This window comes from Melospiza georgiana, chromosome 6, assembly GCF_028018845.1.
Source record: "Melospiza georgiana isolate bMelGeo1 chromosome 6, bMelGeo1.pri, whole genome shotgun sequence".
Lineage (NCBI taxonomy): Eukaryota > Metazoa > Chordata > Aves > Passeriformes > Passerellidae > Melospiza > Melospiza georgiana.
The window spans coordinates 14,768,860-14,783,982 of NC_080435.1; the positions used below are offsets into that span (position 1 = coordinate 14,768,860).

General features: G+C 41.0%; 1 protein-coding gene across 1 annotated transcript in view; it reads right to left on the reverse strand.

The window, feature by feature from the left end:
- MOB2 (MOB kinase activator 2) overlaps positions 1 to 14,923 on the reverse strand; it is a 109,022-nt gene extending 94,099 nt beyond the window's left edge. The window contains exon 1 of the mRNA XM_058027057.1: positions 14,801 to 14,923. Coding sequence (XP_057883040.1) covers positions 14,801 to 14,817 — 17 coding nt within the window. The 5' untranslated portion in view covers positions 14,818 to 14,923. The remainder of the gene's footprint in view (positions 1 to 14,800) is intronic.
- Positions 14,924 to 15,123: the final 200 nt, after the last annotated feature.

Here is a 15,123-nt window from a genome sequence, read left to right on the forward strand (position 1 = left end):
AGTCATTCTTTAGATAATTCGGGACTTAATCTTCTCCAAGATATTCTGGAGAATGTAATACCTGAATGAGCCAAGTTCTACCGTATTTTAAAGAAAATTGAATCTCACCAGGAAGTGCAGAGGTACAAGACTCAAATGTTGAACACTTTAGTTCATATGTTGAAAACTTTAGCAATGCATACTTTAGCTACCTTTTGAACAGAGTTACCTAAACCAATGCAAATCCTTGAGAAATCTACAGGCACAATAACCTGTACACAATATTTTCATAACAATTTGATTTAAAACCTACTAAAGAAGGAAGCCAGGGAAGAGCAGTAGGTTTTCATAAGCCTAAAGTGCAAAAAGTTCCAAGGAATGTAAAAAGGTCATTTCCAGTCACTACACAAACCTGATTTATTCTCAGCATGACACCAAAAAAATCACAGGTAGTATTTAACTGATCAGCTGCTTGAACTGGCTTGGTTATATAGTAGTCCTTGCAATACCCAGCAGAATTCTGTCTTCTTCCACATACTTAGTGTTTCCATGTCTCCTGGTCAAGATTTTATTCTCTATTTATACCACATAAATAAAGGTAGGCTTATGAAGCTAGTGCCATAGAAATAATCATAGAACTGAAAAATACAAAGTGCATTTAGAACACATACTGAGATCTCTCTTGTGCACACACACCAACAAAATCCCATCCACAGGGAAAGCACTCATCTAATGAGAAAAAAAATCCAATCATTATTCTTTTTATCACAGATCCTCACCCTAAGCATTCTGTCTGAAGAAATTTCAGTTTGGCATTTACATAATTTTAAATGGCAATTACATTTAGGGAAAGCACCTTCAACCTATGATCTTTTTATTTCCTGTTTCCAGATGCTAAAGTAATTCCTACTCAAGGATTATAATTAGCAAACAGGCCTAAACTGTAATATTATAGTGCATTATTTTGTTTTAATCACAAAAAAAAAAAAAATACCAGGCTGAAAACAATTCTTCAGATTGTGACAGAAGTTTACATAAATTTATAAAGCTTAAGCTCAGAATAACCAAGAGGAATAAGCAAGTTTCAAGTATTTAAACTGTTCAGGAAGCACTGCAGATTCAAGACCACCAAGGCCAATGTACCATCTGGCTTCTCTGAAAACACTAGTAGATACTTGCCTTTGAAAAAAGACCTAGTATAAGAAAAACAAGCAAGTACAGATTACAGAAACAACAGGAGATCAATAATACAACTCACATACCAACCAAGGGGTCTCATTGCCAAATTTGCATTCTCTGCTTGATGATGTTAAAACAACAGATTCTACCTTAATTCTTACCTCCTTCTGGGGATGAAAGGGAAAAAGGGGCACATTTTCACCTCTAGAAAACTAGAAATAAAAGCAAGAGCGCCACCATGATTCAGTATTAATATCCTGGAATACTTTAAAGTCCATAGAATTTCAAATCATCTCCCCTAATAACCATTTCCATCTTCCTCTCTCATTATCATTGCATTATCAAGATCATTAAAAATTACTGGAAAGATTAACATTTGTCGAATGATAGTCACAGTCCCAAAGGTGACATTTCAACAATGAACAGCAAATACCAGGAGAAGAGTGACTTATGTCATCCTTCAGAACCACATACCATAATTCAGGGCCCCTAAACAAGCGCAAGAATGAAATATGCTAACAAGACAGCTGACTTCATGAATAATAAATCTGAAAAATTTGACCGTAGTCAAAAAGGTGTTAACTTAAAACAATGAAAAAGAGGCATCAATTTCTTAATCTTTCTGTCAGACATCTTGGAGGTGAAAATGTGCTTTAAATGACTTAAAAATCATGAGGAAAGGCATTCCATTGGTACTTTAAGTTTTCCAAACACAAACACCTGCTTTTTTTCCAAATTTAAACACCGGTACATTTAGTACTTTTGTAAGAAACAGATATTGGAAATGAGTGTTACCAGAGGTATTTTAGAAGGGAGTTACATTCTTGTCCCTCTGTAGTAATCAGATTTTTGTGAAGCATTTCAACTTCCTGTACATGAAAAGGGGAGGTATTTGCAAACAAAAGATTAGGCTGTACTGTGCTGTTAAGTAAATATGTTCTGAATATCTACCTCTGCATCTCAGAACTACCATAACGCAAAACAACAGTCTGCCAAGACCACAACTCCATTCTGATAATAGCCAACACTATTTATGGAGGCAGAAGACTGAAGAGTCAGAAGACTCCATAAACCTCTGGAAATGCAGTTAATTGCCCAGCACCACATCCCAAGAGAAATTTCTTCCCAACTGACTGCTCAGTTTAGATGCATGGACTGAAAACCAGCGTTATCCCTGCTAGCAGTCTTGCTAATGTCCTTAATCTTTACAGAATTGCATTATTTACCTTAGTGAATCACAGAAGTTAAATCCTCAGCTCAGCTATGGGCTGTATACAAAAATTCTTCCTATTTATTATTATTTCAACCTTCTCATGTCATGCAATACACCAAAATTGTTCCTTATTGTCAAAGTATGCTGGTAAGTCAATTGTCTTTAATCCCACTTTTGCCTTATCGTCCTCCCATCATTTTTGAGCTTCCTGTTGCTTTTCCCTATGCTTTTATCCATATGATAAAGCAGAAAAAGTATTTACTGAAACCCAGCTAACCCGAAGCTCTTCTTAGTTTGATTTTGTAACAAGAGCATATTGGAGAACTCATTCTTTCTTTGAAGGTCTGAGCGCCCGCTGTGAAACTCACATTGTCAATTTACTACTAAACCTCAAAAAACTGGCGCACAAAAAAAGCAAATCCAAAATGAGATTAAAAAGTAATAGTTTCATGTTAGTAGCTGGCTGTCACCCTGGAATAATATTTGGTTTAGGAACCACAAGTTAATGAGTAGCCCATGGCTATACGATAACCATTGTCTCCCTTGGAGATTAGACTCCTTTTTAGACAGGTTTATCACACAGGATTTTTACTTCATGTCCTGTGCACTCCACCCACACCACTGTTCTCCAGGGACCTTAGGGAAACAAGTCATGGGGAGAATTCCTGTAAGCAGGAACTTTATTACTTTCACTGGGAACATGGATCCAATTTGCATTAGTTATTCCCACAGCTGTGGAGTCCTGCCTTACGTTTTTCTATGTGTAACAAGTCCATATGCTTTGGCATATACCAGCAAAAGGATAATGGAAGAGTTGATTTTACTTAGGCTCTTTGGGAAACTTCAGATTTGCAACACCCTTTGGTAACAATGCATTATTTTTCATCCAAAAACATACCAAAGCTAGGAAGTATTATCCTTGTTATTTTATGAATACTGACCAATCTACTCCATTGTTTAGTCAGCAGTACCCCCACAATTTTAATCAACTTTCTCTCTGTAGAACTACTAGAACTTTGAGTCATTCTAAAAAAACTTAAGATAAATGTTAGTGAATTGGAGAGTTAAGATGAATAGGGAGGAAACAAAAAGTACATCTTCCTATTTCACTTGGTTAGGGACAAAAAGCTCTGGGTGGATTTGGTTTGCACTTGCAGGCGGGCTCCTCATCACAACATCTGACCTTCTCCATTGTTCCATAGCTTGACTATGTCCAGATTGACTTCTACAGGAGTTGATGGACACAGTAAGAGCAGAAAACATGGAACAGTTACTGAACTGTAGTTTCAAAGGTAACAGCAGAGGACAAAATTTTGCACAAAGTTGCACATTTCAGTGTAACCACCTTTCATTTTCCATCACACTATCAAACTGGGCCCTACAGAAAGCAGGAAAACCTTCCCACTCAGGTTCTGGGCAGCCCACAAAGGGTGCACTGACCTGCTAGCTGGTGCCCTCAGGTTCAAACCTCCATCATCACCAGTGCTTGTCTGCCTTAGCGCTTCAGACTGGTCAGCAGCATCTTCTGACCTAACTTGTGATGCATCAAAGTGCATACATTGATTTTTGGCATAACTAGGACTAGACCCTTTGTCTGCAAGGTCACAGACCCAAACAAACCTCAGATCCAGAAGGAGAAGAAAATATTATATACAATCCATAAGACAAGAACTATTGGCCAAGGATTGAAGGGCAGGCCGTAATTTTTGCAGGCACAGGCAAGTGAGAAGTGCCCAGAGACAGGAACACAGTGTCCTGTGATACCTGGTAGCCTGCTGCAGGCCTCTACTTGCTAAATGGGAGCACGTGACAAGGCAGGCCACAGACATTTATCTGGATGAACGATAAATCACTCTCTTAGGTCAAGCATGGACTGGAATTCCCCGGATCCAAGTTCTTCAGGCATTTGTTTTGACAGCTACGGTTCAATTACCAACAGTGACTGTACATAAGATACTATTGTGCGCAATATTTTTAAAAAAATATCAAGCTCTTAGTAATAATGGAAAATAATTATCATTCCTTTATTAAACCCAGACAGGAAATGATGATGTCTGCTAACGAAGTTTTATTACATGTATAAACACCATCCTCATTCCTGTATTTGCTTCCTCTTTGCTCAAAATCTGCGTACTCAGACAGCAAGGCTGTTTTTAGCACTAGGGGCTATCAGCCTGGGGATATCTCTCATGCACTCTCAGGATGGTTTTTCAAATTCTTAAATTTTTTTTCTACCATTTGTCATTGAAAGAGTGCTTTGGCACTTAAGAAGTCAAAGGAATGAATTTAAATTGCATCTTTTAAAACTCATCAAGACCATGGGAGTTGTCCTTCAGAAATTAAGCAACCTCCATGTCAGCTTAAATCGTTATGCCTACTGAAATATTTAACACCCTTTTTTTTTTTACATTTTCAGCTTGGCTCAGAAGTGCTGTGGATAGATGACACACCTAAACGAGTATAACCAATGTGTTTAAATTTGTCTGTCTTTATTATAAAGTTACTTCCTTCTCATGAAACACTTGCCAACTTTTTTATTTTATAATAACGCCTCCCTCATGTTAAAGAATAAAATGTTTAAACATGGGAATTCATAAATACGTAAGACTATTTCTCCTTTAATTATAGAATGGATTACAACTAAAAAAAAACAAACAAACCAAACAAACAAAAAAGCCCCAGCAAGTGATTTTGTCCTGCAAGACAGTGGATTATATTGCATGTGTTTCATGAACTGCAGAAAATAGTTCTTCATTAACAAGATGCCTCCTTGCCAGTATTCCCAAGGAGGCAAACAGTGAGAGCTGGTAAGTCCTCACTCTACCTAAAACCAAGAGGAACTTGATTTAAACAGAAACATTGATTCTATTAACAATGAGAAAATACAAGTCTGTGAACATGTAAGTAATACCCTGCCCACTTAAAAAGTTATACCACATATAGCAACAACTGCCTACATTTTAGTGGATGACTGTGCACATCCTGTCTGAAACAAGCCTGGAAACACAAACAATTAAAAAAAAACCAACCAAAAAACCAAAAACTCCCAGCTTATTACAGTACTGTGTGAAAACAGAAAGGTCCCCTTTAAAAGGCAGACCAAGGACATTACCTACAAACTTGCAGTTAAATACCTAAATTCTTGTACATTACAAGCATGAGCCCACAATCTCCCCTTTCTTAGATGAGTTTTCGTAGCACTTTACTCCACTTGCTCAAGCCTCAACAAGCTCAAGTGACTCAAGCCAGTACTTTCATATTCATCAGGGTGGGGCAAGAGAGAAAACCTCAGTACAGAGGCTTTGGGGTTATAAGAATGCAAATCACCCAATTCAGCATTTTGAATAGCACCCATAACTCAAAGCTAAAACCTGTGCTACACCAGACCACATGGTAAAGCCCATCATATGCCTAATAAGAAGCATTCATAAATACATCAAAAAAAACCCCTGAAATTTCAGGTTAGTCTTCAAAAATTGCTCATCACCAATGGCACCACAATAATCAAGTGAAGAAGGGACAAAGTAAGAACAACTCCTGTAAGATGCCCATCCAGGAATACTGTGCAAAAGAAACAATACTTTTTAATGCCCAGCAAGTCAAGCAGCAGAGGGGTGCCCAACACACCCACTGCAAGATTAAGGCTAGAATTGAACAGAAAATATTGAAAAATAGAATTGAACAGTCATTCGGCTGAAGTACTCCTTTCATTATTTCTTTTGTTCACCTCTTAGCTGTCAGATTACTCCCAAACCTCAAAACTCAGCTAATTTTTAAAAAATGGCATTATCTGGCTACAACAAAAAGGAGATACAGACAAGACCATAAAAACATCAGAACTGCAGGTTGGCTTAGGCATCCCAACCAGAAATTACAAGGGAACCAAGAAAGGTTGGATCACAGAACAAAGTAAGACAACACTGGAAGAAATTAGGGCCATCTGAGGATTTGTATACCTTAGAAGAGAACCTGCAAAATACTTCCATTTCTAACCTCTTTCCCTTCCTAGAAGACATGCAGATAACCTTAAATAGCAAGACCATTGCCCAAATGTGGCTTTTTGAATGTAGGCTGGTCAGCTCCTTAAAAAGGAACCAATCCACAGCTAAACCAGCAGGTGAGATTTCTCCAGCTGACCTGGAACTGTACTATTAACATGGTTTTGTTCAAAACAGTCTATTAACATAAACAAGGGATACAAGCATGCCCAGAAGCTTTTTATTTCTTTCCCAAGTATATTTGTGGGTCTGATAAAAGTTATTAGCCCTCACTACAAACTTGGTTCCTTTTATATCTGATGGAAACCAGCCACACACTAACACTATATTAAATATTACAATCATGAAGGTTTCATAGACTGCAGTTCCAGCAACACCTGGAGATCATCAGACAGAAGACTGACTGAAAAAAAAGAAAAAAGTTATTTATCATTTACCTGACACAAACCTGAAACCACAGAGTTAATCCTGTAACCTGAGCCCATCTGCAAAGTAGACACCTCCTCATAAAAAAACATCTCCATCCAGTTTTGCATAACTTGTTAAGAAGGAACAAAGCCTCTCCTCAGCAACTCCATGCTGAGTTATGAAGAACCATGTAAAAGAAAAGTTCTATAAATGAGGAAATTCTAGACTGAAATTTATGAACTGAAACAGTGAGAAGAGTCAAGATCACCTCTATGCAACCTGTGTTTCACACAACTTCTGTTCATTATGTGTAAATACCACAGCAGTTCTCAGATAGAACACCCAAGAACTTGCACATCTCAGTGTAGCAGAGGGACAACAGTGATCCAGACACTGAACATTGATGATAAAAATATTCAGGGACCACCTTTATAACCTAAGCAGTGCAGAAAGGAAGGGGAAAAGAAATTTAAAAGCATGCAGATATATTCTGAAGAGCTCAAGTTACCAGACCTGGATAATTTAAAGATACAGTTTTCTGCAGGCTTACATTCTAGCTTAATGGTTTTACTCTTTCAGCGTTCAGAGTAAGAAGGAATTTGATCTATGACAGTCATCCCTGTCTTAATTCCAGTTTAATGTGTGCCACTCTTCAGAAAATTGTATCCAAATTCTGGTTTGGGGTTTATTTATTGTGTGCATGTATGTGTGTGTTCAATGCTCTTGTTCCACAAGCAGGGACAGAGGTTTGCTGATTGTGTGAAAAACTTGCACCTTGACCAGTTTCTCTTGGCTGACAGAATAAAAGGAAACTAACTTTTGAGAAAACTGCCATATTTTCCCCTCCAAATGCTAAAATTATTGCACAGCTCTTTAGATATTTAGTTACATTCATCATTGTAGCTGCAAAATTAAATTATTTATAATTACTGCACACAGTCTCAGGAACAGGGAAGCTCCTAGGCTACAACACTTTGAGGTGTCAGAACAAGGCCATGAAGCAACAATTCTTCCTCAAGTAGTCTCAGTTGATGTAACACTTTTCAGTACTACTCTAAACAACACAATTGCAAAAATAAATTTAAATAATCAGATTTACTCATTTCTTATACAGTTAAGAACACAGCTAATTTTTTTTGTAATTGCAGAGTAAGATGAGTGAATAAATTGCTAAGAAGGACTTAAAAAAAAGAACCTAGCAAGCAAGTTTCACAACCATATCACCAACTGTAAATGGATAAAAAACAATGGGCAAGATCACTTCAGTAGTATTCCACTAGCAGAACCACATATTAAAGTTGTTTGATAGGTCATCAGTGATGGCAGAATACACAGATCTGACAGTACTGAGTTCAAACTTGTATAAACAGCTATCTAAAAATTGCAGTCTCTTATTAATTTTACTCTTTCAAGTATGCTTTCCCCGGGCCCACATCCAGCAGATGTAACAGATGGAAACTGCCAGTGAAATAGGCAAAGTGAGGCAGGGCATCATGTGTGAACCAAGCTTCCTGAACACGCTCTTGAATCAGACTGCTGGATTCAGCCAGGCACCCAGAATCCCACCCAGCTCCACATCCACACCACAACACAGGCAGCACTTCCCTCAGGTAGATGAAACATGACTTACAGCCAGTTGTGAAGTCTGAATTATTCATCCATATCCAGTTCACAATGAGTATATTTATAGTTTACCCATAAACTCAATGTAACACTGTGGCAGTGCTCTGATGCCATTGCCTGTGCCAGGGTACCAGCCTAGTCATGGCATCTCCTATTTTCAGACATTCTGCAGCTCCTCCCAACATTCAAGCAGAAGGATACATCACCAGAAGATAGATCACTAATTATTTTCAGAGTAATTACCACTAATGACCACATTACTACATGATTCCATTCAGCTGATTTAAGTCCTTGCTACCACCAAAGTAAGTGTTACCTAAGCTTTCTGTTCTCACAAACACTATCGTGCTGTCAACATTATTCATGTAGCCACACAAACAGGCTGCAGGAACTCATTTAGCTGAAAACTAACCTGAGGAGAGGAAACAAGGCAGAAAAAAAGAGAAAGATTTGTTTTCATTCAGATGAGCATCTTAAGCTACCAGTCTTCCTGAATCCTGATGCTACTGCAAAGGAAAGAGGGTAACATGCACAGACATGCAAGGAATGAGTATTGCTACACTTAAAGAATATTCAACTCTTTTTCTAAATAAAGTAATAGTTCCTTTTACTTTAGATACCTTGAAAATTATCTATTCTTCTTGCCCCTCAGCATACTGGAAAAAGAACACTCTAAAAATATAAAACAAGTATTCACGTGCACTGTACTCACTAACGTAACTTACTGATAAATTCTGTGGTTTGCCAAAGTAACAAAGGTTTTAAAATGCAGGATTTATTTGGCATTTTCTCCAAGAAATCAATAATTAACTATACCAGGGCTCTTCAGGGAGCAAGACTCTGCAGTTATGTGCAACCTGTTCTGCACTACAAAAGAAGAACCTTGGCAGTGACCATCTCAGTAATTTAACTGAGCACTTTCAGAACCAGGGAGACATAAGGGAACAACACACCTGGAAAATTTAAATTGCTCTCTTACAGTCATGACTCCTTTTCTACAAATCTAATAGCCCTTGAAACTCACATTTCAAAGTAACAGCACATTTCCACTACCATACTAATGAATATTACAAGTTAATATTTAATGGAGATCTAATTTTACCTGCAGACAGCATTATGTAGTTGTTTCACAGTTAAGCTCTGGTTTAGCAGAGGCACTGCTCATGTCTGCTAAGGTTTTGAAGCAATATTGAAGTCCCATCAGTAAGCAGTGAATGGAGAGCCAGTGGCTCACAGACAGACCCAGATTTATCTGGGGAGAGCAACCTGGGACCCCACAGGTAATGTTACACCTATCAATGGAAGCAAATAAGGAGCATGTGACTATTTCCTGCCCAATGGGACCATACATGTCTGGTTTACTGTTCTGAGTTATTTTCAGCTCCCTTAAAGCAGGGAAAATGGCATGTGAAGCCAAGAATCTGCAGGGAATGGAATGCAAGGGAAACACCTGTTGTGAGGTCAGTTAAAAAACGGAACAGACACACACCATGCAAGCTGTAAAAGGTGAGAGGTTGCAGCAGTTTCTAGAGGGAAGACTGCCTTATAAAGGCAGAAGAGTTTCTTCACTAGAAATGACTAAAGGGAAGAAAGAGGAAAGCATTCCCTACAGCTACAGCAGCTGAAGCATGTTCAGTGTTATTCCTTTCTTCCTTTTAATAGAAATATTTTCTATAATTAGGAAGTTTCGAACAGTACCCAGAATAAAAATCATTACCTACTTTTTCTATAAAGGTCTGCTAGAGAAAGGCAGGTTCAACTGTGTGATGCACCAGCCAAACTGACAGCTAAGCTTGCTGGATTTCTCACTGCTCCCACCACAAAATACACTCCATACAATTAATGGACTTGATGATTCTTATGGCTCCCTTCCAGCTTGAGATATCCTACAACAGTGCACCCCATTCAAAAGCAACAAAGATTTAGTCTAACAGGTGACAAACAGCATATTGGGTTTTACTGACTCAGAACTAGAACAGTGGTGTGCTTTTTTCACATGTAGTCCTCAGCTGTTCTGGCTCAAGGTTAGGACTTCTCTGCATGACAATATTATTCCTATTTCACCACAGCTCATCTTGAACTGGACAGTGTCTTAAGGCCTTGTGAGGGCATTTCTTAAAGACCCCACCACAAATGCAGAATGGAAGATAGCAAAACAGTAGTATGTGTTACTTTTCTCTAGCCTTTAAAATTACCACAGGGGTAATGTGGCAAAATCCTGTATCTGAAACAAGTGAAAAAACTGACAGCTTAAATTTAAGTCCCTGACAGTTACAGCTGAATTAAATAAATGCATGACTTACAAGTCTCCTCTACGAAACAAATCCAGCAGTGTGCTGACCTTGAGAAGTTCTCTTCCACTGTTTTTTTTTAAATCATCCGAATATCATATACTCAAAAAGACTGAATTTGCATAACCACTGTGTTATTTCACTGCAACATACTTTCCAATGACCCGTCCCGATGAGATGAAGACTGTGCAGGGCAGCACATATATGTGGTGTTTATAATGGATTAACTGACATTACAAAGTAAAACCTGCAAGTGTGAGGGCTATTAGTTTCTATTAGACATTATTCAGTTTACAGCTGTAGCCACTCGCTCGGTCTTGCAGACCACAGACCACCTGAGTAGACAGAAATAGTCTGTGCTGTCTTCAGGCACGAATGTCCTGACCAGAAGTTTGCTTCTTCTGCCATTTGTGTTTTCCTTACCTTTCCAGGCCATTGTTTCTCTCTAACTGTCCTCAAAGCTGAAGATGTGCAATATGAGAAAGGATAGTCTTCAACCATTTTTAGGCCCTTCTGCTCAAGTCACTAGGTCAACATATGAAAGAACAAATAACTGAGCAGGGGATAGTATGACTGTATGGATAACAAGAGCTAAAATTTAAATGGATAAGAAATCCCTCTTGCAGACAGCCTCTCTCTCTTTTATTACACTTATATTCTAATCAATGCTGGGAGAAGGAGCTGTGAATCTTTATCAAATCAGTGTAAGCATCTCTCTCAGCTTCAATCAGTTTAGTCTATTAACCTACTAAATTACAAAGTTTATAGTGCAGATGAAGCTCAAATTATGATTGCGTCAAACATTGGTAATTGTTTGTAAAACACTTTGTTTCTCTCTTCCTTATGTAACAGTTCACCAAAACCACTACAGTACCCAATACTCCTTTTCTAATGAAAAAATGCATTGCAACATCAGACAGCATTGCTGAAGAGGAAACCACATCAGGTTTATTAGCACCACTAATATATTTTACTCCTAGCCAATTATGAAACTTACTATTCACCTTGTTTTAAAATATCATAAGTGAAGGAACAATACCTGCCTTTGTTGCTAATTTGAACTTCAAGAGCAGATCAATGCTGTTTGTAACACAAAAGTTTGGAATCTCTTCCAAAGTGGGTAATGTGGATCTCTGGTAAATGTTGTTGAGCAAAGCAATTAAGCAACACTGATCTCTAGTTAAAATTGGACTTAAAATACATCCCCTGTAAGACAAATAAGCTCAAAATGGTCTTTTTTTAAATGGAGAGAATGCATAGAAGAAACCATAGAGTTCACAACATCAGTATTAATGTTGCATTCAGTGGAAGGGTCAAATATAGTAATCAACCACAGAAACAACTCTGCCTTTACTTAGGGGCTAAACTAAGCATCCTACCATGCCAGCACTCATTCTTTTCAGCTTTTTTCCTTAGGACTTGACTGGATTTTGAAGCACTTGACTGAACAGCAGGCAGCACCCAGAGAAGTTTTGCTGTATGACCACCTAAGTCTGTACAGTTTGTTAATCCGTAATAAATTCACTATTGTTTGTAAGCCTCAGCTTCCGGGCTTTTTTGTATATTAAGTACTCTGAGGCGATCAGAGGCACGGAGCTGCTGCCCTTGGTGGAATGATTAGCACTTACCCTTCCCCCCTTCCCAAAAGGAGGAATAAAGCAGATCTCACTCTAAACGTTTATCAGATAAAAGGCGACACCAGCTCGAAGGGTCGAGATCTAGAACAGGAGCAACTGTTGCTGCTGCCTAATTTAACACACTTGCACTCCAAGGATCATTTCTCAGCAATACAAAGTCAAAACACAGAGGGTGTTTCACACACCAAAAAGTTAAGAAAGCACAACCAACAAGGGGACATAAAAGGCCTTCCACAGGGGTGGGGAAAGTGCATGGAAAGCTGAAACTGCAAACCACCACCTTCCCAATGCAGTACGGAATAAGAAAGACCACAATGCCTTTAGTAGTGAGGACACTTAGAAAAAGAAATACCACCAAGAAGCAGAGCAATACATTTTGCTTGCCAGAGACATCAACACCAACTAATGTGTTACTGGGATAGACCTGTTCTCCTATTATTCTGCAGGTTTTTCTTCAGTCCTGTCCTCACATCAGAGACCCAAACAGCTGAAAGAAAGGCTGAGCAAGTGGCATTACCCAAACCTCTGCCTGGGCAGACAAATGTCCTCAGTTTCTTTGTCAAGCAGCAGGACGGATGTTTCCATTTACAAACACAGTTGCTAACAGCAGGCATAACTTGGCCGGGAATAAGAATGGGTCCCCCAGGACTTCCAGCCTTTCCCATTTCAAAATATCAATGCTCCCCCTTCCTGCCATAATCGCACACAACCATCCCCCCCAAATGTGCACAAACAGAACTAACAGCGTTTTAAGGGAAGAAACTTGAAGAGCATCAGTGGGACAATACCGGGTTTGGTCAGGAGTGAAACATATCAGGAAATAGCTGAGAACAAGCGAGTAACACACAAATGACTCAGGATCCATTCCCATTACAATGGGGAAAACAGGCAAGTCTTTTCCACACATGGCGGATCCACCCACCCTGGGTAAAAAAGTGCAGAACAAATGCCAATTTTTTGTAGTGACTTCAAGAAGCCCAAAATATTTCTCATAAGAAAATCATCATCCTAATATACTCAGAGTGTGGCTACAACAAACCTTGATTCTTTTCTGCTTTACAATGTAATTTGCACAGAATAGGTACAGCTGCTGTAGTGGGGCATGTAGTATTTTGAGTCATACAAGTAACTTGCATAAGTCCTGGGTTTGACCTTTTTTTGTAATTACAGTAACAATCTTTGACACTCCAGCTTTTACTTTTACAAAGTCAATGTAACAGACCACCCGTGCTTTGCGGTTGTTACAAAACACATCAAAAGAAGCTCGTCATTTCTATTTTCATTGACACCGTGTAACAACAGAGCGCAGCCCTGTGACTTACAAGACACAAGGCTTGCAGTACATGGCACCCAGACCCCTCCACATGCCACAAATACTGCCCTTCCCTGCCCAGCCTGCTGGAGGAAAAGCCAGCCATCCGTGTCTACCCCACAGAGATTCAGCATTCCCTGCATCTGAGCGAGTGAGGGGTCAGACTCGCAGTGAAACTTTGTATGGACAGCTGGTTCCAGAGTTGGATGAGACCCATGTGAAGGCGAGTAACAAGTGCACTCTCAGCACCGAACAGATCAGCTGCGGACAAAAGGAGCACGCACGCCAATGACCCTTCTAAACACACACCACATCCACCAGCTGCCACAAAAGTTTACCTTCTGTTCTAGGCACATCAGCGTAAGGAAAGGAGGCAACCTAGATGGCAAAGACCACATTCAGGAGCGGCTGTGAAGAACAAACTAAGGGCAGCAGGTTATCACTGCAGCGCCAGTTTTGCTGGAGCATAAACCAAGTGCTCGTACGACTTTGAAGCATAATTATTCACAGTTCACCTGAGTGCAGGTCGCCAGCGCAAGTCATGCAAGAAGCAACCGAGAATATCTCGTTTGGGATACTGGTAGCATATCAGGTCACTCCCATCAACTGCATCTCCCTCTCCTACACTGAGGTTTCCAGACCTAAAAACCGCAGCAAACAGCTCTCTACCTTCTGTCTCTGTGTAATTAGCACTATTAATCCAGGCTATCCAAGCCCCCTGGCGTGGCTCTGATTTGGCGTTAATCTCTGCCGAAGTCTCTTCTTCCTCCCTACAGAAAGCCATTTAAACCTTGGCACGCCTTTGGGTTTAGAGCGATGTTCTGTCGCAGGGGGATTAGCCGCACACTGTACGAGTGGGAAGCACACAGAGCTGCCACACCTGGCCTTCCTATTCCGCGAAAAGGGAAGGAAAAGTTACTTTTCCAGAGAGCCGCGGCTCGGGACAAGACGAGGGCTCCCGTGCAGCCCGCGGTGCCCGCAGGCGGCTGCACAGGGGCTGAGCCCGGGGCTGAGCCGCAGCCGCGCTCCCGCTGCCGTTCCCGCGGGCAGGAACTGATTAGTCATTAGCGCCGCACGCGGGGCTGGGGCTGCCGGCGCCGGGGCCGCCTCGGCCGGCCGGGAGCGCCCCGCGGGACGGACGCGCAGGGGGCCCCACTCACCCCATCAGCCAGTCCATGGCTGGGTCCCGCCGCGCCGGGAAGCTCCCGCGGCCGCCGACTCGCCGCTCACCGCCCGCTCATGGGGGCCGGGGCCGCTGCGCGCTCGGGGCTCCTCCCTCGGCCGCTGTGTCCGTCGGTCCGTGCCCCGGTCGGTCGGTCGGTCGGTCCGTCCCTCCCCGGCCGCGGGCGGGGCGGCCGCCGGGTGCCCCCCCCGGGCTGACACTCGCGCACTGGCGCGGCCGGAAGTAAACACACCGCGCCGGCCAACCCGGAAGCGGCCCCGCGCCGCCCGCCGCCCCGCCGCGCGGGGCACGCCGGGAGGT